Below are 26,221 nucleotides of genomic sequence, written 5' to 3'. Positions count from 1 at the left end.
CTTGTACAAAACCCCCCGCAACTCCCTGCCACCTTCACCACCCCCACCAATTCCTAAGGATTTCTGTATGGGAAAGTTAGCATGAGAAAAATATATTTCAGGTTTTGCTTGGTTAACAGGCAAGTACGCTGGAGAACAAAATAGTTTTTATGCATCTAAACTAGCTTTTATGTACCTAAAATTATTGTTTGTATATTAATTGTCCTAAATGATGCATTTAATAGAATCTGAACTGGGTTCAAGAAAATGGAGAAAGCTGAAGAGTTGTTCTCCTCTCTGTAGTTCACTGTCAGAATGTAGTCCCCCCATTAGCCAATGAATGGAATTTTCCACACATGAGTTTAAATGCTCGTTTATGCAGAGGAAAAAAAGCATTCAGGGTTTTTTAAGTGGCATTATGTGATAAGACTTAATTTTGTTCTGCTTTTGAACCTACTTGATCTGATCTTGAATCTTTCTTCCACCCCCAACAACAACAACCGCCACCACCACCTGACTGTTAATTCCTGGCTCATTCTCCAGGAATCTTGCTAATTTCTGAAGTTTACTAGTGCCTCAATTATTTATGTATCTGGTTAGAGTGTGAGGCCTTTCAGTCCAGGGATAGGCCAGGGAAGCCAACTATATCCTTGTATGACGTTGAAACAGTTTCACTGTTGGTTAAGAAGTTAATTAGTGAAAATCTTAGTTTCCTTGGCTTAGTGGAGTTACAGCAGTGCATCCTATACATAGTAAGTGCTGAAGCACAGTTGCATAGCACTACATCATTCAAATTAGAATTAGTCTCATTCCTGATCTGTGTTGAAATTGTGTCTCTCAAGCTAAATAGAGCTCAATTGGCATTAGTGTTTGGGAGCTAAACATGGGGGTTAAAATAAAAATCAGCTTTGGTTACCACTCCAGGTGGCTACACCAGTAAGCCCTGGTGAAATTACATGTTTTGTGGACATTCACTATGATTTGATGGCCCCGACAGTTACTAAGTCAAATAATGGCTGCTGCATAACAGTTCCACAGGTGGCCACAGTGAGCCTCTGGTATCTAGTCCCTGAATGAGCCCTTCCTCTAAGCCACAATAGGTGAAGGTTTGTAGAAGAATAACATGAATTAGACGTAAAAATTAATTGTACTTTTTATCCTGCGGATACTGATGCTGCTTTCGCCAAATCTCAGTTTCACTTCACAATATAGGTGTAAGTACTGTACCACTGTTTACTAGACAAGTATAGAACTCATTTTAATATGTATGTTTTTTTGTGAACAAAGCCATTCATTGTGCTCTTGTCATCAAATTGTAATGAATATTGAAGCATTCTTGATTTTTGGAAATGCAACAGCTAAAATTCCTTAATGGGAAATTTACAAGTTTTCAATAGGACAGCCAATTTCCTCTAATTCTGGGGAATTATCCAGATACTTTATCCACTTTATTTCTACGTCTATTTAGTTCTGTGGAGAGTGCCTGGGATGAGCTCTTCCAATTGTTTAGCTGATTGTGCATACAACCCAGAGTGGAAGTGAGCCATACAGATCTGGACAGTCTTGTTATTAATCCCTAATGTGCACTGAGTCAGCAAGCAGATAATCAGTTGGGTGGCAGCAGTGGCACATAATTGTTTTTGGTTAACTCTTTTTGGTTTGGGTGTGGGGGAGGGGGTGCTCATGCATGATGATGTTGGTGGAATTCATTATATCCACCTTTGCTGGAAGGTATTTGTGTGGAGACATCGTTGGTCTTGCTTGTGACATCCTGCTGTCACTGTACCTTCTAATGAGAGGCTCCTGATGCCCTTGGCAATGCATCCTTTCCATGAGATTGAGGTAGAGAAAAACAAAGATTCTTTTTTTCCTGTGTGTACCGAGTAACAACCTCTTAATTAGAGTCATAGAGGTTTACAGCATGGAAGCAGGCCCTTCGGCCCAACTTGTCCATGCGGCCTTTTTTTAAAACCCCTAAGCTAATCCCAGTTGCCTGCGTTTGGCCCATATCCCTCTATACCCATGTAACTGTCTAAATGTTTTTTAAAAGACAAAATTGTACCCACCTCTACTACACCTCTGGCAGCTTGTTCCAGACACTTACCATCCTCTGTCTGAAAAAATTGCCCTTCTGGGCACTTTTGTATTGCTTCCCTCTCACCTTAAACCTATGTCCTCTAGTTTTAGACTCCTTTACCTTTGGGAAAAGATATTGACTATCTAGCTGATCTGTGTCCCTCATTATTTTATAGACCTCCATAAGATCATCCCACAGCCTTCTACTCTCCAGAGGAAAAAGTCCCAGTCTAATGCTTCTTTTGTTAATGTTTCAAGAAAAGTAATGAAAAGGATAGCATGAGATGAGAGCGTGTGGGTTTGAGGGTGCCACCGATAGCAGGTTCACAGTTATTAGATAGGAAAATTACTGCAACTGGAAATTGAATTTGCTGATCAGCCATGATTAAAATGAATGGTGGAGCAGGCTATAAGGACCGAATGGCCTACTCCTGCTTCTAGTTTCTTTTGTAACTTGCATGCAATTGGTTTGGACTAACTTCAGGAATTGGGAATGGCCTTGTAATAGTCTGTCTGCCTATTCTCCCTCATGGTTTGGGGCTGCAAGGGAAGTGACTACAAGATAACTTGTGATAAGGGGCAGAAAATATACAAATAGGTATTTGCATTCTTCTAGATGCAACTGAAGGAATTCCTTGTACATGAAGTCTACTATTGTTGATTAGGTTGTGGTGCACACTCAAAGTTGGTATAGTTTTGTCTGTTGCAAACTCTTCTCTTCCTTCTCAAAAAAGTGTGTGTCATGTAGGGTGTCTCATAGAGAACTGATTGTGCTTCAGTGATAGAAGAAATGTGAACAGAACGTAAATTGCAATCCCGAGAGCTTCTATTAAGATGTAAGCTGAGCCATTCAGATGAGGAATGTCCTAGGTTCTGTCTGCTGCTTTGTGCTGATCTCTGGAGAGTGGAGGTAGCAGATTGTAGATTCCTCTTCCCTGAATGAGCAAAACAATCTATTTTTAAAAAGAAATTGGCACTAGAAACAGGCATTGAGCCAGCCCCGTTCATCATGGAACTTGCGTCATGTTGCTGCTTTGAATTTTGATACTGATATATCGACATGTTGAGCTATATGTGCAAGATAACCTAGCAAAGCTGGTACCCAATGGTGGTATGGGAGGCAAAGGAAAAATGTGGTCTTCACTGTGGCCAGAACACCACAACTAGGTAGCTGGTATATTTGGTTGTCATGTTGATTGACTTTACAAGTATTTGGGCAGGAATTCTACTGCAGATGGAATAATGTAAAAGTATTGATTGAATCAAAATATCCTTTTAAGATCATGTGGTTTCAAAATAAATACTAACCAGTGACTTTAGTTTGTGATGTAACCTAGGGGTTGGCGGGGGGGGACTCATGGTTTATTACCATCTGAATATCAGTTGGGGTGGTGGAGGGAAGAATTGATGGTTACATGTAAAAATACCCCCCAAATATCCTTTTTATACTTGCATCACAGATGTTTAAACATTCACCATTGTAATAATTTCTCTGCCAAAAATGTGTCTAATCATAACCATTTTCTCATGCCTTTTAAGTAGTTCATATTGTGATCATAGTCTGAGCCGTGTCAGTGACAAATTTAATTTGAGTCCAATTATCCCCAGCTCTGGTAAAATCAACCTGAGCAGTCTAAAAATACACCAAGAGACATTAGCATGTGCCTTCATAATGTACATTTTTGCAGTCAGATCTTTGATTTAATATGTAAACATTGACTGGTGGTCAGTTCCTTTTGAGCAGATCTTGTTTTGAGAAAAAAAAATGTGATCAGAGCCAACAAAAGTTTGAACATTCATTCCTTTTTTGTTATTATTTGCATCTCTTTGTTTCCTGAATTGTGTTCACAATTTTGGCCTTTCACCTGCTGTGTGAGCCTCCATAAACCAGTTACCCCTACCATTATGCTGTCTTTCACTGTAACATTTCACCATAAAGTTTTTAACTTCACTGCAGATGAGTGTTTGAGCTCTGTCTGTAATTTGGGTCAGTAGTCAAATTTGAGACCTAATATAAACAAGAAGAATAGTGAACCTGAACAGAACCCTAAAATTTCATCGCTACAGGGCAAAAAAAGTTATTCATTGTCTGGTGTAAGCCAATTTATGAAATGTTATAGTTATTGTAAATTGGTTCTGTAAGCCTAAAATATATTCTTACTGCAAATGTGCGGGGTGGAGAAAATGTCTCCTAGTTTTATGGAAGTGCTTCTGTAAAATTGCTTGAAATGATGTTGTAGACATTTGTTTTGAAGAAACTTAAAAAGTTCAGATTTGTAATGTTTTTAAAATACTGGCTATGGACATTGCCATTGGGATAAGAATGCCTAGATTTCCAGAAACACTTCTGGTTCTTTTTTTAAAAGAAAATACCCCCGAGCTAAGGATGCAGCCTTGCAAATATACAGATTAAGCTTTCACAGTCCAATCTGGCTAGAGCAAATCAGCACTATGGGCTGCTGTTTTCTTCCCAGAATTGTTCACTTCAGTATCATCCTAGAATGCAAAAATAACTCCAGGTTTCTTCTCTCCACTACTGTTTCCATGAACTCTCTCTAACAAGAAGTCCAAGGAGCTCATAAACTACTTTATCACAAAGAGTGAGACCATTCATTCAGCTTGTCACATTCCTCCCCTCCCATTGCTCACAAGATCAAGAATCCTCCCTGTGCCTTAATGCAGAATTCCCATCTTTCTGCAGTTTCTTGCTTGTCTCCAAGCTCACCTTGTTTGTGAGATTCATCTCCTGCTTTCTGAATCCTATTCCAATTTATCTTCCTGCTCTCCATGAGCTAGCACTGTAAGTGGTTCCCATTCCACTTATGCTTGAACATGCAGATAGCTCCACATTGGAATCAGAAATCCATCCCTACCAAAGCAATGAAACAGTCCTAAGCAGAGTGGAAAGTGATGATCTCTGTCTGTCTGTAGCTATAATGTACTGAACCTCCTCATCCATCTTTACCTGTCTGCAGTCTTTCTCGCATTTGACCACGGTTCTCTCAATTGTCCAGTTAGCTAGTCATTGCCAGATATACTTTGCAATGGATTATCTTCTTGTACCCTACTATTTCTCTTCTATTTGCTGCTCATTGACAGTTTGGCTAAAACTCTGATCCTAAACTTGTTACCCTCGGACTTCATTATTCCAATATCCTCCTCGCTATTTCCCCAGCTTCCACTCTTCATAATTGTGAACTCAGCAAAACACTGCAGCACGTATTGTAACCCGCACCAAGTTCTGCTTATCATCACCCCTCACAGTCTACCAATGCCTTCATTTGAAAATGGTTTCCGTACCTCACTCTTACTTACTTTTGTAACCTCTGACCAAAAAACCTTTCTAAAGCACATTTCTCCAATTCTGGTTTCTTGTGCACATCTCACTCTCCTTGCTCCATGCTTTCATCCATCAAGTCTCTAAGCATTGGAATTCCTACCCATGACCTGCTTTAAGATGCTCCTTCTCAGTCTTTGCAGAATGCTTTTGTTAGAGATGGTATTGTGCATGAAATGCTGAATTGAGGAGGAAAATAAAAACCAAAGGGTTTGGAAAATGCATAAAATGTTTTCAATTAATCAAGTGGTAAACGTTGGAAAACAGCTCAAGTGGTGTAGGCTAATATTTCTGACTTTAGATGTGCCATACCACTCTAGTTTTGATACGTGGAAAATACCAAAATGTTCCCAGAGTTTGGGCAACATCTCATTAAAATTTATGTTGCTAGAAAACAGTCATCGTGTGAAAATTATGCTATTCATACAAGATAATGAGAACAGTGATTTTATCAGTTAATGTGTGTGCATATTTAAGTGGAAATGCATACTCATATGTGTGCCTATATTTGTGTGTAGTGCAGGAAAAGCTTTCAAGATATTTTTATTTCTCTGTTCCCATGACCGTGAATGGCATTGAGTTGAAAGATTTCACTTATTCCTGACTAGACAAAATGATCACCAGCACATTGTAGGCAGAGGCAGTATGCATTCCTACTACTTACAGTTCTTAGCTTTAGAGCTTAACTGAAGTAGTCTACATTCCTTGCATTCCATTCCATTTAGAATGTAGTGTGTAGTCATAAAGCATATACAGATTTTTAACATTTAGGGAGACTTTGATGAATAGCCAGTTTCTTTTTCATTGCAGGCTACATCAATGTATTTTATCAGCTTAACGGGCTAAGTGTATGAATAGTTTTTTTAATAGTATCCAGCCTGTAAAGCAGCCTTTCCAACCTGATCAGTGGTTATTGATGTGTCAAATCAGCCAATTGTTAAATGCATGATGTTTTGCCAAGTTGTGTGGAGATTTTGATGCTGGTTCTGTGCAGCTCCAGATGATTTGTGGTGTGATCTGAAGTAATATGATCTGCTTCAGATCAGAGTTCTGACTTGCATGCCTCCCTTTGATAGTTTGCATTAAGGTCTTTTTTGCAGCAGCAGCCTCAACACTGCAGTCTTCCAGACCCTTCCCCCTTAGCCATTTGTGGTGAATCGACTCTTGTCTGTCGATCCTGTAAACTGTCGTGACTTTCTGACCTGTCTATTGTGTCTGTCTCAATGGAACAATATTGGCTGCTGGTTGATGAGGTCACTGGGGTGGAGGGAGAGGAGGAAATTTTTTGTTTGTGAGCATGAGCAGCCAGTGATTTGTGTTTCCGGTTGTATTGGGATTGAAATCTGCCATAGCTACTTCATTTCTCCTGACTCAAATTATATTATGAAACCCAAATAAGATTATATTTCTTTAAAAGCTATTGGTACAAAAATGTGGCTGTTGCCCTCAATGAAGGTGTTTTGGGAGATCAATAGTGAACCACTTTATCAACAGTAATAAAAATACAGTAATAAATAAAACTCATACATATATCTAGATTTTAAAGGGAAAGAATTTGATAGATTGCATACACTTGAACAAAATTAGCAGCTCCATTCACAACAATCTGTTTCCTTTTATGGTACAGTATAGTAACACAACAAGATTTATTCATGACTTACATGTGGGTGGTGACATAATGCAATATGTTTTCTGGCAGTGAAGTTGAGAAGAACAATGGAAGTTCGCAATGCTTTGGTTCCAAAAACAGGATGATGTCCCCACGTTGTTTATAAAATGTAGTTAAGAAATCCGGTAGTATGTGCACGAATTTATCTGAACACCCAATCAGTTACGTACTTCGCTCTTGTGATATCATGCAAGATGAATATTATTGTTTTAAAATCATATCAGTTGTATGAAAGGGACTAACTTTGCTTACTGACACCAATTCATTTTGGCACTAGTAATTTCTTTCCCTTCCAAAAATCCACGGTGGCAGGAACCAATACAGCGTCATTGGAAATGTGCAGTTGCCAATAACTTGTGTACACAACAGTGCAACAAAGATGGCATTCTATCCTTGTGCTTACCTGCGAGCTGAATGAGCAGTATGCTCCTGGTAACTTCTGAGATCAGTTTTGCTAGAAAGTTTGACCAATGGGGAATGTCAGAAGAGCAGTTAACTTTTCACCCCAGAGGTGGAAAAAGCATGGCTGATGGTGCTTGCTATATGCAGTAATACGGAAACTTGCTTGGGAGTGTGCTTGAATCATGATCATCTGGGCCTTTTTGGAATTTCCCATTAAACGCAACATGAGAGCTGAGGTTTTGTGCATATCACAAAAGAAAAGAACTGGATTTTTTTCTTTAATCTTTATGCCAATTTGTAATTCACTGTTTTTCTAGGTTTTTTTCAATCTGCTAGCAAGTTGGAACTAAGGGATGATTAAAATCAACCAGTTGAGATGCAGTATATTAACTGAAAACGTAATTCTGTTTATTCTCACACATCTGGCTCACCAAGAAATAAAACCTCTTTGTTTATCCGATGAACGCAATCTATTCTTTTTCAGAAGGAAGCTGCACCTTGTTTTGTGCTTGCAGTGTGACATGTTTTTCACAACGTCAGCTGAAAATAATATCTTGCATCAGACTGTATAGAGGGTCACAATCATGTTCAAATAGCTGTATTTAAGATAAAGAAAAACGGAAACACCCCTGCAATTTAATGCCAGTAAAAACGGATGGTATATAATTACTTCCAGAACTCTTTCTTTCCCTGAAACACTCTCGCTCCTGCAGAATACAGCTTTTAGTAAACTTCTGGCTTTCATAACTCACTTTGGCCCATGAACTAAAAGCTGGTTTGTATAAGCCATTGCAAACTTGTGGACGTGATCCAAAACCAGATAACCTGCAGAAAGTCCACAGGCTTGATGAGGTACAGAAAGTGAACAGAAGAATAGCCTCTCAAAACAATACATGGCTTTTATATATTTTTAAGTTAATGGTGCAAAACTCTGTTCCCATCTGTTTTTGCCCTCGTTTTACCGTTTGATCTAATTTTGACCATTGGATATGGATGTATCAGAGGATGAGTTTGGTTGAATCAAAGAATACCTACTTTCATTTCCATAATGCAGCTCATCTCTGTCCCTGCCTCAGCTCATCTGCTAAAATGCTAATCAATGCCTTTGTTACCGTTTAGACAAACATTTTCGAATGTTCTCCTGGCTGCCTTCCAATCTGTTGTGAACATGAACACTTCCAAAACTATGTTGCTAATTTTCAGCAAGTCCCATTCACTCCTGTGCTTACTGACCTACATTTGAGTCTCAGTCCAGCGCTGTCTCGATCTTAAAATTCTTGTCTTTGTTATCAAGCTCGTCTGTGATTTTGCCCCATCCTATTTCTGTAATCTCAAACTGCCTTCCAGTGTCTCTGCAGTCCTCCAATTCTGGCCTCTCATGATCCCTGATTTTCTTTGCTGTGTCATTGACAGTTATGCCTTGAACTGCTTGGCCCGATGATCTGGAATTTCCTCAAACTTCATTTCCTTGCCTCTCCATGTTTAAGAATCTTCTTTAAACCCTACCTCTTTGACAAAGCTTTTCAATACATGGTAATATCTCCATGTGTGGCTTGGTGTCTAATATTATTTGATAATTGTGACTGTGAAGCGTCTTGAACCATTTTACTATATTTCTTGTATGACATGATAAGAGCACCATATGTATTCTGTAGATTTTGAAGTCATTGCACTATTTAAATTTGAGCCAACTAGATTTCTAGATGTAGCCACATTTCCCACTTGGCACGTTCCATATAATCAGAGAATGTATTGGTGCAATTCTCCCATTTTGAGACTTTGTGCAGTGGCAGGCTGTTCCTGCAACACCTTTCCCATTAGCCAGAATGGTGGGATTGCACACCATTCTCATTAATTATACACAGAAGGAGTCACCTGGTGGACTGTCAGTTGATTCATCTGTCCATCAGCAGCTGGCAGGTTTGAAGGTCCTGGCGCCATCTTTAAATACCAGTCCAGCACACACACAAGGTATCACTGTCTTCAGCCCACTTGTCTTCCCCAGACAGCACAGGGTGTCAGCAACCCCAAGGGAAAAGGCCATCAGCTTCAGGCAGAAGTCTTCTGCTTGAAGAGTTCTTTGATTCAAACCATCCCCCTCTCCCCTCCCCGAGCCTGTCAGCTATGAGGTGCCCATGCCATACTTGGACATCTACCCACTGCACCTGGGGGTCTTCTTGCAACCACTGCCTGTAAATGATGTTGTATCTGTTTGATCCCTGTGTGAAGTTTTCAGCTTCCCTTCCCTCTGCTTTCCATCATTTATCTTCTTTGTCCACCTCTTTATCCCTCTACTGCCATTGTGAGTCATCACCCTCCTTCCACATTGTCCTTCTTGTCTTTATCAGGCCATCCCCTCCCCCACACTCCCAGAAAAACCATCACCTTGCCCTTGACCTCTGGTTGAACTTAGGTCCTATGTGGCACTGGCTGCATGAGTCTCAGCAGTCCTGTGCAGATAAACACTGCTGTGTGGTGTCAAGGGCAAGAGGACCCCTGTCATTCCTAATCCCAGGCACAGTACTGATCTAAGGTGGTGACACAGCAGAGTCCTTGGGTTCAGCAGCGTGGTGCTGTCCATGAAGACCAGCTCGACATGGAGATGGAGGGCAGGAACTGATCTACCCCATCAAGAGTGGTACGCGTAGCAGAGCTTACAGCAGTGTTCAACAACCCAAATATCTTATACCACCAAGTGACTGTTGGTATTACTTTCCTTCACATGAGCCCTGACGGTGGGCTGATATACTGAAGGCTGCCTTGTTTTAGACTGATAGACTGGTGTAACAAGATTGAAAGACATGATGGGATGCTAGTGGGCAGCTATTTTAGTGAGCATTCCTGAGGTGCAAATGGCTTTCATGCCACTAGCAAGCAGGAAGACAGACCCATTGTTAGCCTGCTATTGGGAAGATTGCTATATGACTTTATGCTGGCGCGTTTGACTTTTTGACTCCCAGTAGACTCTCTGTTCACGCTGCCACAGGCAGGGTGGGAGAATTCCACCTTTGTCTAGGTGTGACTTCCAGTTTATATTACTTTCTGCAGTTGCATATTGAGCTTCATTACTGATCAGTCGATAGGTGAATTTGCTATTCAGTTCTAAATAAGATCTTGCCTGTTTCTTTGGGGTTCAAGCTTGATGTTATCTATAAATTGAACTACTTTGCACTGAGACTGAATTCAGCTCATTGTTGCCACATGCTTGTTTCAGCTTGACAAAGTTATTTTAAAAATGAAGCTGTTTTTTAAAAAAACCTGATTTACATTATTAGTCCATGGCAGGGGTAACTCTTAAATTAATCCATTTCTGTTGCAAAATTGGTGGAAGAACCAACTGCGCACTCGAGTTCAGACTGACTGCTGTAGAAGTAGATGTCAACATTGAGTTTTGGTTGAATCATCTAAACTGAAATTATTTAGGCAACTTGAGTTTCTGATTGAGCAGGATGTTCCGGTTCTATTCAGTGACCTAATCACAATGTTCTAATGACTAGGATACTAGAAATGTCTGAAGTAAAAGAGTAGCTTAACTTTCACCAATGACTGGGGGAAATCTTCCTTCCATCATGCTTTTGCTCCACCATTTTTCTTGACCTACTCTTGTAAAGGGTGCTGGATTGGTTGATGAGTTGTCTCGCCAAACAATCTGTACCCTTTTCCTCATGCAGTAGGAATTGCTGCTCCCTTTTTAAATTTGGCATTCTTGCATCTGCGCTGATGTTGCAAAAATAAAAAGCTTCAATGGCATGTCTTTTTTTTCTTCTGTAATCGTCAAGTCTGTACCACCAAGCAACTGTTGGTATTACTTTCCTTCACGTGAGCCCTGACGATGGGCTGATTTACCAGCAAGGGCAAACTTGATCAGTTTTGTTTTGCCATCTGAAGATCCAAACATTTGCGACTTTTGAGCAGAGCTGGAATCCTGACTGATTTTCCTATCCATTATCCCACAGATGTTAGGATCAAGTACCGTACTTGACTGTTACATTGCCTATGGTTGGCACAGACTATAAATTGAAGTAGGGATCTTTATCTTCATGGTGCAGTTCCGTATAATTAATGAACTCCCATTGTGAAGTTTTTGGAGGGAGCAGAGAAACGAATACTTTTTGAAGTCATTTACCGACCATTTGTGTAGTGAATCCCCATCTTGCCCTTGTTTCACATTTTTGATAAACGTTAGCATTGACAAGAGCAACTTTTCATGTGGTGGCATTTAATTTTCCTTTGGACTGGGCCATCATGAATGGGATATGCGATCAATCATCAGAATGATGCTCATGGAAGTACATTCTATTTTACTTTGTAGCAAACTACCAGCTCTTAAGTTAAAAAGTTTATATATTAGTCACAAGTAGGGTTACAGTAACACTGCAATGGAGTTACTGTGAAAATCCAAGTCACCACACTCAGGCACCTGTTTGGGTACACTGAGGGAGAGTTTAGCATGGCCAATGCACCTAACCAGCATGTCTTTCCAACTGTGGGAGGAAATCAGAGCAGCTGGAGGAAACCCATGCAGACACAGGGAGAAAGTGCAAACTCCACACAGACAGTGACCCAACCTGGGTCCCTGGCACTGTAAGGCAGCAGTGCTAACCACTGTGTCATGTCACCCCTTTGGGATTGGGGCGTTCATCCTTGTTGCAAGCACAAGTGGGATTGACCCTAATAACTGAAGAGATGAATTCTCTTTATTGTTTGGAGCAATTATAAAATGTAAGCCCACTTTAACTTTTAAGTTTATTTAATTCCCCACTGGCATGAAAGATCCTCTTGTCAGGACTTGGGTAACATGATAATTTGACTATTATCTTTGTGGCAGATCTTGAGGAAATTTTCACCGCCCCCATGCCCATGCTCAAGTGAGTTATTACCAGAGTCCTCTGCTTTCGCTCACTTCTGTTTCCAGATGTCTTCACAAACAAAACTTCTGTGCAGAAGAATATATTGAGTACATAAATTGGACTTTAAAAATGCAGTACACTGATTTCTCGTTTTGCAAGGAGCTTTTATGTTGAGTACTTTAAGCAAAGGGCTTGGGATGACCTGTGCAGTGTGGGTTTCTTGTTTGTCGGCTGGAGCCATTTTCTCATTTTCACAGTTCAGCTGAAAACAAAGGCCTCCTTATCCTTTCACTGAGCTGTGTTCACAAGCGCTGACATCAGCCTTCCCCCAGCAGGCAAATGTGCCGTGTTAAGAGTCTGCAGGAGAGTTGGGAAGCTTGACAGAATCCTTTCTCTGGACATTTTATATCGATCAGTTGCTTCGTATCTGTGTCGACAGCAAATGCCACAAGCAAAAACAGTTGGCATGATGTAGAAAATTAGTTGCCTAGAATTAACCTCAAGTCTTTGACAAATGCCTTTTTTAACATAAAAAGCTTTTGAACTAAATATTGTATTATTCTACGGTGAGTAACTTAATTTGCATGTAGTGCAGTCTAAAGGAGATTACGAAAATGTGCAGTGCGCTGATTCCCTGCATTTGCAAGAGGCTTTTATGTTGAAATAGCTTCTGCCTGCCCAGCTTTTCATAAGACAGCTTGCCAAGATTCAGGGGCCCTGGACTTTCTTGTGGGAGGACGTTGGGCTGCCTTCATGCTTTTTGACAATGATTAAAGTGAGGTTAGTACCAAACCCTTCCATTCTATTTTGTTTTTAAAACAGATGGTAGTTCCATGTTCAGCTGCAATTAATTTTAAAGTTTGAGTCAGTGTGTTCTGTAGAGGTAAAATTATTTGTTCAGCAGTGAACATCAATCTCCCTGCTGTACTGTTAGCTCACAAGCAGTGGTGATTGGAGAATATATTGTGCTTGCTCCAGGCTCTAGGACAACAGACTTGAATCAGTGGAATTGGAATCACCAATAAACTCCTTGTACTGAGTGGCAATAATATTGGCAATCCTCAGTATAAACTTTCTGTATGCTATTCAGCTCTTGTGCCAAGTTGCAAGCTTTGATTATACACACACCAAGTTAAACTCTCCATTCTGCTGTATTTTGAGGATTAAAGAAGAAAGCAGTGCAAGGTCAATCTATTCCTAGCTATTACTATACTAAAGAAATGCAATATTGTAAACATTTTGTTCATTTTAGGCAATCAGAAAAATATACATAAAACCATGAAGATGAAGATTTAGATTTAAAGGTTTAACTGCTAATTGATAAATTAGCATGTTAAGCTCCAAGTGCAGAAATTGTTGATAAACCACCTTTTACTGTGTATGAGTGCAGAATGCGAACCCTGACTGGGCCCCCTTTAGAATTTGGCGGTCTCGTGTGCAAGGAAGAATACTGTACAATGCAAAACTAGCAGATGCATCCCTGCTCGTGTTTTACCACTTCTTTTTAAAAAAAGAGCAGCAGCACAGTAAATTAGCACAATTCCTGGTCTGTAAAGTGTTTTAAAACACTTTTTTGTTGTTTTCCCTCCACAGTTGCATTCTGTTTTATTAGTACAATCATGATTACCGTATGGTGTTAGACTGGGCACAAGTGTGAAGAACATCCTAATCTGTGAGTGAAGTAATGGGTGAATAATAAAATTTGTGTGTGAAGTGTTTTCCATATTAAATGCTGAAGCTTTACTCCATGTTCAGTCAGTGCCTGTGTCTCTGACAGACTGGTGTGATGTGTTTGAAGAGACCATATTGATGAGTGTGATGCTGGCATTCATAAAGTGAGGATCTTGTTTTACAGTAGCTTCTGTCATAAGGTGGGCCTGTTCGCCTCAGAGTAACTGAGATGCAGATGGCAGTTGCAAATAGGTTGGATATTTCTTTGGATTGAATTATTTTGTTCTCTTATTTTGCATGTGTTTTGTTTAAAGAGTTGAAGTATAACCTCGTGTTTATGGTGCTTGGTAATTTTCCTGTTTAATTAATTGTGAAGCATTTTGAGGATATGATCAATAATGCATGTTTTTTGTATTGTTGGGTGATGTGTGCTGTGGATCTGAAGTAGGATGGGTGGAATCAAGGTCTAGGGAACAAGAAGAGGGTTAACAATCAACATTGGGTGGTTCATTTGTAGTAGGTCTCAGGGAGTCATTGCATCACGTGATATGTAACCATAATGATCCTTAATGGATTGTAAGAACAAAGAAAAGTACAGCACAGGAACATGCCCTTCAGTCCTCCAAGCCTGTGCTGATTGTGATGCCTGCCTAAACTAGAACCGTATACACAAAGCTAGCCCTTGACTCAAGCCAACATGTGAATGGGTGACTCTATCTTGAATGTCTAAAGTGAGTGATTTGATTTATTATTGTCACGTTTATTGGGATTCAGTGAAAAGTATTGTTTTTTTGTGCACTATACAGCCAAAAATATACTGTTCATAGAGTGCATAGGGGAGAAGGAAAGAGAGGGTGCAGAAGATAGTGTTGATGTCATGGCTAGGGTGTAGAGAAAGATCAGTTTAATATATGGTGGGTCCATTCAGAAGTCTGGCAGCAGGGAAGAAGCTGTTCTTGAGTTGGTTGGTACATGATCTCAGACTTTTGGAGGATCCTTCCCCCATATGTACGTTCATAATTCCCTGGACATCATAATGCAAAACATCTGAACTGGAATATTAAAGAGGATATCCTTCGGGAAGCAGAAAGAAATGCAGGATGTAATTTTCAGGAAATGCAGAATGATGAATATATGTATCTATATTTTTACATGGAATATAAATTATGACTATTACAAAGTTTTAATACTCAGAAGGGAAGGTTGAATTACATCATAAACTGCAAATGCAAAACTTCAACATATTATTCTGAACATGTAAGAACATAAAGGGGAGCAAGAGAAGACCACGTGATGTCTTGAGCTTGCGCTGTTAATTAGTAAGATCATGCTGATCTGATCTTGACCTCAATTCCACTTTCCTGCCTGTCCCCCATAACCATTGATGCCTCTATATTTCAAAAACCTGTCTAATTCAACCTTGAATATATTTCATGATCCAGCCTCCACTGCTTTGGGGGAGAGAATTCCAAAGATTCACAACCTTCGGAGAAGAAATTCTTCCTCATCTATCTTAAATAGGAGTCACCTTATTCTGAAACTCTATTCCCTAGTTCTAAGTTTCATGAAGGGAAACATTCTCTGAACATCTACACCATCAAGCCCCATTGGGATCTTGTATGTTTCAACAAGAGCATCTCTCAGTTCTCAAACTCCATGAGTATAGGTCCAACTTGCTCAACCATGCCTCGTAAGGCAACCTTTTCACCTGAGCAATCAACCTAACAAACCTGTCTGTACCGCATCCAATGAAAATATACCCCTCCTTAAAAAAGACCAGAACTCTGCACAGTAATCCAAGGGTGGTGTCACTTGTGTTTATAGCAAGACTTTGCGAGTTTAATGCAAGAGAAATGGAGTACAAAGGCCAACATTAAATTTGTTGCCCCTGCATGTGAAATTTTCATATTATAGATCCCTTTGTACCTCAGCATTTTGTAGTCTCTTTCCGTTTAAATCATCTTTCATTTCTGTGTATCTGCCAAGTGGACAACCTCACATTTTCCCACATTATACTCCATTGGCCAAATATTTGCCCACTCACTTAACCTGTCTACTTCTCCTTGCAGATTCTTTGTATCCTAGCTTTTCCATCTAGCTTTGAATCGTCAGCAAATTTGGCTGCAATACACACGATCCCTTCATCCAAGTCATTAATACAGATTGTAAATATTTGAGGCCCCAACACTTGATCCCCTGTGGCACCCCACTAGTCTCAGTTTGCCAACCTGAAATTGACCCATTAATCCTGCCTCTCTCTCTATACTGTTAGTTAGCCAATCGTCTTTCTATGTTGGTATATTACTCTTAACACTGAGCTTTTATTCTGGGCAGTAACCTTTTATGTGGCAACTTTTATCGAATGCCTTTTGGAAATTCAAATAATTTCATCTGTTAGTTCCCCTTTATTCATCCTGCTTTTACATCCCCCAAGAACTCTCATAAATCTGTGAAACACGATTTCCCTTTCTCTGTCTGATTGTATTATGATTTTCTAAATGTCTTGTTCCTAGTTACAGAATAATGGATTCCAGCATTTTGCAATAACGGATGTTAGCCTAACTGGCCTATATTTTCCTGCTTTTTGTCCCCTTCTTGGAATAGCAGCAATATATTAGTGGTTTTCAAATTTGCTGGGACCTTTCCAGAATCTAGGGAATTTTGCAAGATAATAATTTGTGCATTTTCTCAACAAATACTTATTTCAAGACTCTAAGACACAGGTGGGAGTGGTCCTGTGGCACGGTGATAAATCTCCAGGTTCATGTCCTATTCGCCATGTAAGGTACATTGATAACTTGATTGATTATCAACCAGCAAAACTTTCTGATATGCCTATTGCAGGTACTAAGTGTGGGTGAATCTCCTGATCAGCTAGAACCTGAAGAAGACGATGGCAAACTACTGTAGTATTTTGTCAAGCAAAGCTAAGGGCCAATATGTGGAAGCCTATTGTTGTCAATGCCCTCTTAGGGCATGGTAACCGAAGAGAGGATACAAGGGACTTGTTAGCCTTTGTTTTAGTTTGCCTAGTACTTTTTATCCAGTAAAGTTTCTCCCTCCCATTCGTATGCTCAGTTTCTGCTATTATTAAGAGTCTATAGATATTGTACATTTATCTTCAAAGTTGCTGCAATTTTAGCTTGATCATGGTTTTTCTGGCTCTTCCTTATGTGAAGAGAAAACCATTTTAATGAACCCAGTGTTACATTACGGACTGTTGAGGGCAGCTGATGGAAATGTTTGATTTTACTGAGAAAACATAAGGTTTAATCTCCGTGTTTATTCTGCACAGCAATAAAAATCCGTCATTCCAATTCCTATGCTAGTTCATTAAATATTGCTCTTCAAAAGAAAATAATCTTATTTTCTGGAGGGGAAAAAAATACTTGAACAATTTATCAGTATCTAGCAAGTAGTTGTTAAGTAGAAGGTTGTGTAAATTTAATTTGTTTTTCTAGTTTAAATACATTTTGTGTAATTCAACAAAGCAAGCACTGTCTCTAAGTTAGGGGATTCTATGCCAAACTTAATTGAGAGGTTAAGATGTAATGCATGTTTGCCTGAGTAGTTGATTACAAACCACACATCCTGTGTTCCCCTATATGACACATTACTGAATATACTATAATTTAAAACAAAAACAGTCACAAAACATTGAGCAACAGAAAATGGGAAGATAGATTTGTGTACAGAAAAAGCTTATTTGTGGAAACAACACCATTCAGTTGAGCATTAATGTATTCAATTGTACAAGTGTTTTAATAATCAGAAACTATTTCAGAAAAGCAGAGCAATCGATGTTATTTGTGAGGGGTAACAGCCCTCAATGTTTGAAACTATGGATACCTGGCTTAGTTAACAAGTTTTGTACAATCTCCTGTACCCACCTTAAATGGCATCAAGATGGACCTAGTTTTTCACTCTCAAACTGATTATAGTAATCAATAAGTGTTCGTAATCCCCTTTTTCATATATACCCCTGATGTGGGTGATGCTGGCAAGACATTTATTGTCCATCACTAGTTACCATCAAACATTGCTTTTTTTCAATTCTGTTATTGTTCCACCTGTGAAGAACTGTATAAATTAAAAACAGAAGATGCTGGATAAACTCAACTGGTCTGGCAGCATCTGTGGAGAGAGAAGCAGAGTTGATGTTCCAAATCCATATGACCTTTCTACAGATTCAGTTTTGTGTCAAATTAAGATGATTATCACATGTATATTTCTGGATGCAAAACAGTAACACAGAGGCTTACTCTGTATAGATTATTTGTAAAAATTTGAAAATAATTACATTTCTGGATGGACATATTGGAATATGATGACTTCATTTAAATAAAATTTAAGCCTGTAAGTGGAAAGTTGCAGATTTTGATAACTAGTATCTTGTGGCTTATATATTTCCAGAATTCTTACTATTATTTCACAGTCAAAAGCTGGGAAACCGCAACTGTATCTGGTTGTAAGCTGTTTATGGGGAGCTAGGCTGCTAGGTTATTTATACCTCTGAATGTGGACTGCTAGTTCATTTCAGTTCATTGACTTACATTAGCCTGTTGCTGACTTTGTACAGCTTTAGCTTTTACACTGAAGTAAATTTCTTTTCCCTCGTTCTTCCTGCTGTCCCATCATGAGTAACTTCTTTGAATGGAATGGTTAATTTCTATCATGCAAAGCTCTACATATCTGGTTCTGTTTCAAAGATGCAGTTGTACTGCACATTCACAAGGTTGTAGTAATTGTTTTCAAAAAATGTTATGTGACTAATGAATACTAACCAAATCCATTTATGCAGGACCAAACCAGTCAATGGGGATTTTCGAAAAGATCAACATAGGGAGCGAAGTCGTAGTCCAATAGAACGTGCTGCAGTGTCAACCATGAGCCATCTCAGCAATCATGCCTATGCTGGCATAGGACTACCAAGTATGCCAATGGAACAGCCTCTAGCACTGACCAAAAATAGCTTGGATGCAACTAGGACAGTCAGCATTGGTGTGGAACGACAGCAGGTATAAATGCTGAACTTCTGGTTGGTTTTACAAATATATATTATACAATTTTCCTTTTCTACTTTTTTGCAACTCTTGAGTTAGAGGTCAGTTATGCTTGTGCTCCGACAGATTGGTGATGTGTTGTTGGACTTCTAGAATTAACTTATCTTTACACTCTGCAAATGTACCCCAGGTTGGTTGGGGAAGGAGGGCAACATCCCTTTTGGGAGAATTAGAAAAATGAACTGGTGTGCTTCATTAGTAATCTATCTATTTGTTGCATCAAGAGTAATTAACTTGTCTTTAACTATTTGTCCAGTCAAGCTTTATTTTTTTAGTTCACAAAAATATAATTTGGCATTGTGTTCCAGTACTGTCATAAAAGTAAAGCAGCAGAAACTCTACATAGATACTTTCCCAGGTATCTTCTGGAGACCAAAGCTGCACCATGCTGTTTACTTGGAAGGTTCGTAGTGCATTCACCTCTCAATCAGAAAGTCCCATGCCAGGACATAATCAAAGCTGGTGAATCGTTACCATTAAGGGAATGCTGCATTGTCAGATGAAACTGAGGTGCACGGTCTACCTGTACAGATAGATCAGTGACTGCACTTCAGAAGTGACTCATTGAGTGTAAAGTGCTTTAGGACATTCTGAGATTGGGAATATTACTATAGAAGTACAAATTCATTCTTTTCATAGCTGCTTGTAATTCACTCGCATAATCCCAACAATGCAGCCTGCGTGTACGAATTGCTGTGTTAGAAATAAATGGTGTTTTGTGACTTTCAAACACTTTGAGTTGTTTGTGCATTGTTGGTTTATTGGTTAATCTTGACAACAGTTGTAACAAAGCTCGCTATTTTGCATCAGATAGACTACTGAATGCAGGGCACAGTTCAGTTTTGTAATTCTCCCAAAAGTGATGTTGCCCTCATTTCCCCCCTCAATCTGAGTGAGGGATGCATTTGCAGAGTGTAAAGATGAGTCTATTCAAATGGCCTGAGTGCACACCACTGATCTACCTTAGAGCAAGCATAACTTGTCTCATGGCTGAGATAAACAGATTTTTAATTAGTAAGGGAATCGAGGATTATGGGAGTAAGGCAGGAAAGTGGAGTTGATTAAATGGATTGGTCATGGGGATTGAACGGTGGAGCAGACTTGCTGGGCTGAATAGTCTACTTCTACTCCTATGTCTATGGTTTCTGTTATCTGCCATGTTATGTAAATGGGACAGATTTTGCTGCTGTTTCAATATGTTGGGAGGGACAATTATTTCTACTAGAATTTGTTCAAATAAGGGGAGGGCAATCAAAGCCATTTTGTTTTAAGCTTGAATTTGCTATTTTTAAATTAAAAATCCTCACTATAAGATAGCAATACTTTGCCAACATGGTCACCTCACCGAAAGTGTGTGGTACTTGAAGTGATGTCATTATGGTGCATCATGATGAGCGCATTCAGACCCAGTGTAAGAAAGTACTGAGTGATTTTTAAACTGATTACTATATTTCCCCTATCTGCAAATTGATTTCATGAACACCGCTTAATTCAAATGTACGAAGTGATACATTTTCTGAAGCAAATTAAAAAGAAATGCTGCACTCTTAGAGGTGTGGTTAAACATCTACAGTCTCCAGTGGACATAAACTCGCACTACTGCTCTTCTTGGAATCATAGGGGAGTTCTCTTGAGTCCTGGCCAACACTTATTTCTAAACCAAAGTAATTAAATCACCAGTTCACCTTTATTGGTGTTTAGGCACATTGGGATAAATTTTGTTTTGGCGTGTTCTTGTGCCCAAAATGCGTGACCCAACTAGTGGGCACCTGAACCAAGAGGATAGATGAAAATCGCTTCTTGGACATTATTAGCATATGAGTTGCCATTATTGATCATGCCAAGTAGTGGACCTCTGATAATTCCCAGGGAAGTGGTGAGAGGTTGTGCATAAGTGGGAACCACAAAATCCTGCAGAATCAGGAAAGTATCCCTTGCTGTGCCAAATTCACACACGTTACTTTAAAATTAAAATAATGTTACTGTCTACCTATTTGAGTGATGGTCAGTGGAGCAGCTGAAAACCCCTGAGTGGGCAGACTCATTGCTGATTAATTTCTGGACAGGTTCCTCCTATGTCATTAACCTCTTATGGAGTCCAAAACTTGTTCCAGTTGTTTGTCTAGGCTGCCTTTTTAAAAAAAAATCCTCAGAGGTTTAGTAGTGGGATTAATGCCTGTGCAGTGCTACTAAAAAATCAGTGTGTGCACAAAAAATAGTGTAAATTATATTCTACCCACTTGTGTGCAGATTGCCTAATGTGCAGCACTAACAACTTCATTGGTTCTGAAGTGCTTTGGGAGATACTGAGGTTGTGAAAGATGCTACGGAAGTTTGTTCTTTAACACTTAATTTTACTAATGCTAATTTATTCAATCCATATTGGTTTCCAACTATAAATGTAGCATATCAATAGGCTCCAGCTGGTAATTTTGGAAACTGAAAAAAATCTAGTAATTGTTCTTGATGCCACTGAGGTTCCTTTTGTGGTCTTGAATTTAACCTGTAAGCATTTGTGAGAGAGAGAGAGACCAGAGGAAAATAAAATAGTCTGTGACCTGTTGAGGCAAATAATGCTATACTCAGTAAAACCATTTCTGCTGTGAATAGCACACGGATGAGGTGCTTGCGCTTTATCTGTGCGGAATCGATATCAAGAGATCTCAGTGAAACCATAGTTTTTGTACTTTTTGTCTGGGAGTCTCTCTTTTGAAATAAAATTTTGTCTAATAAAGGACACATAATTGCACAATGTTTCTTGATGTATAACAACAAACAGTTTTCTGCAGAGAAAGATCTTAACACTTCTTCACACTCTTAGTTCAGCCCAGATTACTTTGCTTTGTTAGATTTATTTTAAAGTGCTGTCACTTGAGGGAAATGCGCACAGTTTTTTGCACCAAAAGATCCTGCAAGCAGCAATGAATGAATAGTCTATAATCTGTGATATTGGATCAGAGAAAGACCTTGGTCAACACACTAAGGAACTTTGCCTATTACGTTTTTGAATCTTGCTGTGTGATCTTTTAACATTCACCTGAGCTGGTAGACGTAGAAGTTTTGGTTCAGTGTCATCTGATGTCACCTCCAAGCGCAGTACACCATGTCATCCCAGCTAATGCACCCAACTCCCTAATGGGACCTAAAGTCAAATCTTTTGACTCTCAACTTACACTTGCCCAAAAAAAATGCAGAAGTATTTCTTCGAGTCCTGCTAATGTTTCTTTAGAAAAATACAATTAATGGAGAAGTTGGTTTTTACATTGGCACTGAAAATGCCATTTTATAATTTTGAACTACAATGCATTACATTCAGGATTTTGAATTTTCCTGTAACTAAATATTAGCTACTATTTATAAGCATTAGGTCTTTGACAGATCATTGGAAGTGTGCTAACGCGTTGTTTTGTCCATCCAGAATCGCCCGTCAGTAATTACATGTGCATCTGGTAACAATCGTAACTGCAACCTTTCCCACTGCCCTATTGCTCACAGCGGTTGTGTTCCAGCAATGCCCCCAAGCTACAGGAGACCCTCAAATTGTAAGTTGCATTTCAGTGATGTTTATGTACACAATCTAACTCGATCCAGTCGTGCCCTGAAGGTCTATGTTTTTATTTGTATTAAACACATTATTCTCCATCTGCGCAGCTTTCCCTTGATCGTTTCAGCACTTGCCCTTCAAGTAATGGGGCCTCATGTGAACAGAAGTGAAACAAATTTTTTAAGTTTTGCATTATTTATTGGTGCAATCTCAGCAAATATTTGGTGCAGTTCTAAATTGTTTCTGCACGTCGCAGAATGTAGTGGCAACTATACATGGCAAATTTGGATTCTGAATAGACCCAACAACTGGCGGCAATATGGTACTGTAGTGCCAAGTGTATGTGAATTAACAAAGAGTCCTCACTGCAACTGGGCTTCAGCTCAAGCCAATATAGGTCATGAGAAACGATCTTTTATATTTCTCCTGTGGCTTTCAGCTTGCACTGTTGTTTCAACACACCCACTATAGAAAGAAAATGGTGTTCTCATCAAAATTTAAGTACAATTTAAGAGATTATCAGGAAATCATTTTTCTACTAAGTGCTTTTTAATCCTTCCATAGAAAAAGTTAACTTTGTGTATAGTTTTCGAATGAGCAAGCTGTACTGAAAAGTTAATTATATACCACTGCAAATTATAGAAGAACAGCAGATGCCATTTTTTTTATTAGTGTCACAAATAGGCTTACATTAACACTGCAATGCAGTTACTTTGAAAATTGCCTAGTCGCCACACTCGGCACCTGTTCATTTTGAAATTCTTCTTACACTGAGGGAGAATTTTAGCATGGCCAATGCATCTAACCAGCGCATCTGTGGGAGGAAACCCACACAGAAACTGAACAGTCACCCAAGCCGGGAATCGAACCAGTGTCCCTGGCGCTGTGAGGCAGCAACGCTAACCACGATGGCACACATCTTACCACATAAACGGATGGAATCCAGTTACATGGAACATGTTTCCACCGTAACATGATAAAAAGTCATATAATTTCACCAGTGTGAAAAGCACCTGATGTCTCCTCACCACCACCCACCTTGCAGCTAGTGAAAATGGGAAAATGCCTTTTCTTTGAATGTTGATAACACTGTGTTACTCATCAGGCGATGTACTTTTTGGAGTAACTTCCTACAAAGTGTCTCCTTTTATACTCAGCCCCTATTGATACTTTCTTTTTCCTCCCCTCTCATTTCATTTTTCCCTTTACTGATTTGTTGTATAATATGTTGCCTCTAAGAATCTAATTGTCAATATGTATGGTCATTTTGAGGATTTTACTTCACTTGCCAAGGGCTGCTGTACACCTGATTAGGATTTTTATATTTTGGTGCGACTCACTAGTTTGGATTGAGTTTGCTATTAAGGAGAGGAATCAGGTCAACTTAGTCTGGCTATTTCAAATAATAGTCATATGTATAAAATGCAAGATAGTTTCTACTGATTAGGATAAAGGCAACTTGAAATCTAATTAAGCAAACAAATAGTTGTTCATTACAAGAACATTGAATTGTAAGTGATAGCATAAAGTGTGGTTATATAGCACAAGTCTAGCACTTCCAGAATACCATCAGTCCGCCACAGCGAAAAGAAAAGCAGTCATGTTCTACACATACGTTATGAAGGTAGTTCTGACTGTAGTTAATTTTCAACCTAGCTTATCCATTTCAACAGACATATTCTGACATAAAGCTGGTGGAATTATAGACCAAAGCATTTGGGTTGCATCCAAAACAAACTTCTGTTCTAGTTATGTCAGCAGTTTACTTTGGTTTCCACCAGAAAATCTGGATAAATGGAAGAACTCTTGATGCTGAGTTTTATCCAATGTGCAAACTTCACACCTTCACACTGTTCAATCCAGATGAGGTGAGGCAAATTGGTCATTTTTTTAAATGAGCTGGCACAAATTTTATGATAAATGTCAAATATGATTTCACTGAGAATTTAACCTCCATGAATAGCTTTACTGAATAAGATGCTGGGAAGAAAGTTTGATTTTTGCCATGTATATCATTGCCAAACTATTTTGCCTTTCATTGCACCCCTTAAGTACAATTGTGCAACTCTGTTCAAGTAATGAATGTATATAGGTTTAATATTAATAATTTTACATTTCTGCAGTAAGACATTTGAATGAGGTGACCATTGAATTAAATGTATTTACATGCTAGTGGGTGTGCTGTAACGTTGCATGCAAGGAATCAAATCAAGAAAAAACACAGTCTCTAGACAAAAGACTTGCGAGAGTGTCAAATAATTTGATCAGGGCATGCAGACATAATTCTATTCTTATTTTAAGGTCTTGTGTTTTGAACTTGGCATACATTAGAAATATAAAATTATTGATTGAAAATTACATAGATATACATAGGAAGTTTCCAATCGCCCTAAATCTTGCTATCACTGGTAATACTGCAGTGTCTCCATTGTTGGAAGAGTTTAAATACCACACATTGTTGCATTCCACACAGGATTTAGGAGTAAATAATAGAAAAGTGTTTAAGCATATAAAGTATATAAGTCTTTAAGATTTTTAGTAGCATAGTATACAAACTGGTTGGTCACAGGAGGTTTGCATACAGCAGGTTGGTGAATAGAATCTGTTGCCTCTCTTAGATTATCTGTTTGCTTTTTTCTGTCAAACTCTTTCTTTACCTCAACTACATTTGTTTTTCTGTTTGTTTCTCCCATGTGACCTGCTTTTCTCTGTCTATTGCTTCCCAGTGGCATGACAAAAGGGAACAGTGTTACTGAGAGCAGCATTTTTTTTAACAATGGTATTTGCAGGGATGGGGGCGGGGGTGGTTTGGGGTTGACAATTTAAGAGGGAGGCAGAAGTGATTAGGGCTGATTTAGGCAAGAGTAGTCAGGAATGAGGCTGGCAGGTATTTAGTGGAATGGAGCTGGACTTACAAGCCATGACTTGATTTAAAATTATAGATGGCAAACAGAGGGGAGCTAACAAAATCAATTTTTGTGTTAGGGTAGAGCTAGTCAGGCAGAGGTTAAACCAGGAGAAAGATTGCATCAATGAAGAAGGGGGACTCAACAGTGGAAAGCAATGAAGCAGAAGCATGTGCTGATAATGGCTAGAAGGATTTCGGTTGGGATTACAAGGCAGCAGGCAGTTAAGGGGTTGAATCTTATGTGTGGTACAGTTGGCAACAGGGTGGATGCGATTGCTGAGGTAACATGCTATTTTGATGGGATGAGCTCACATTCCTTTTTGACATTGAATGACGTTTTTCAAAAATTTGCCTACAATGTTGAACTTCTGGCATTTTAAAAGTTGTCCTTGTGTGACAACTCAGCGTTTTAGCTTCCTGATCCTGCAAAATGAAATTTGCAGCTTTAAATGCCCCATGTTTTTGAAATGTTGGCCTGCTTCATTCCCTTTCTCCCTGATGCCTAATTTGCAGGGACAAGAGAAACTGGTCAGCAGTTCATAAGATAACTGTGGCAAAAGGTAAAGAAACAGAAGGATATGAGTCTATAATGAGAAGACAGGAGGTGGTATGAGAGACTAAAATCAAGGAACAATGGAAGAAGCCAGTGGAAAGCTTGGATTGGAGCCCACGGCTACTGCAGGCCTTTGATCAGGAAGTAGAAATGGCTGTCAGAATGTACA

General features: G+C 39.2%; 1 protein-coding gene and 1 non-coding gene across 6 annotated transcripts in view; both read left to right on the top strand.

Moving 5' to 3' along the window:
* The window catches only part of vgll4b (vestigial-like family member 4b), a 104,568-nt gene that overhangs the window by 73,118 nt on the left and 5,229 nt on the right, over nucleotides 1-26,221 (top strand). For 4 of the 5 annotated variants that reach the window (XM_080181985.1, XM_080181968.1, XM_080181977.1 and 1 more), the window contains 2 exons: nucleotides 18,786-19,002; nucleotides 22,466-22,589. In XM_080181985.1, the coding sequence (XP_080038111.1) occupies nucleotides 18,786-19,002; nucleotides 22,466-22,589 (341 nt within the window). Of the gene's footprint in view, nucleotides 1-13,021; nucleotides 13,094-18,785; nucleotides 19,003-22,465; nucleotides 22,590-26,221 lie in introns of those variants that run through there. The other variant, XM_080181994.1, reaches the window with a different exon arrangement.
* Nucleotides 21,634-21,764, top strand: LOC145341644 (U11 spliceosomal RNA). The gene has a single exon (XR_013886410.1). It is a non-coding gene; the product is annotated as a U11 spliceosomal RNA (small nuclear RNA).

This window comes from Carcharhinus amblyrhynchos, chromosome 3, assembly GCF_965287045.1.
Source record: "Carcharhinus amblyrhynchos chromosome 3, sCarAmb.v2.hapA, whole genome shotgun sequence".
Classification (NCBI taxonomy): domain Eukaryota; kingdom Metazoa; phylum Chordata; class Chondrichthyes; order Carcharhiniformes; family Carcharhinidae; genus Carcharhinus; species Carcharhinus amblyrhynchos.
Note: the sequence above shows the minus strand (reverse complement) of the source record. Positions and strands in the feature narration are given on the sequence as shown.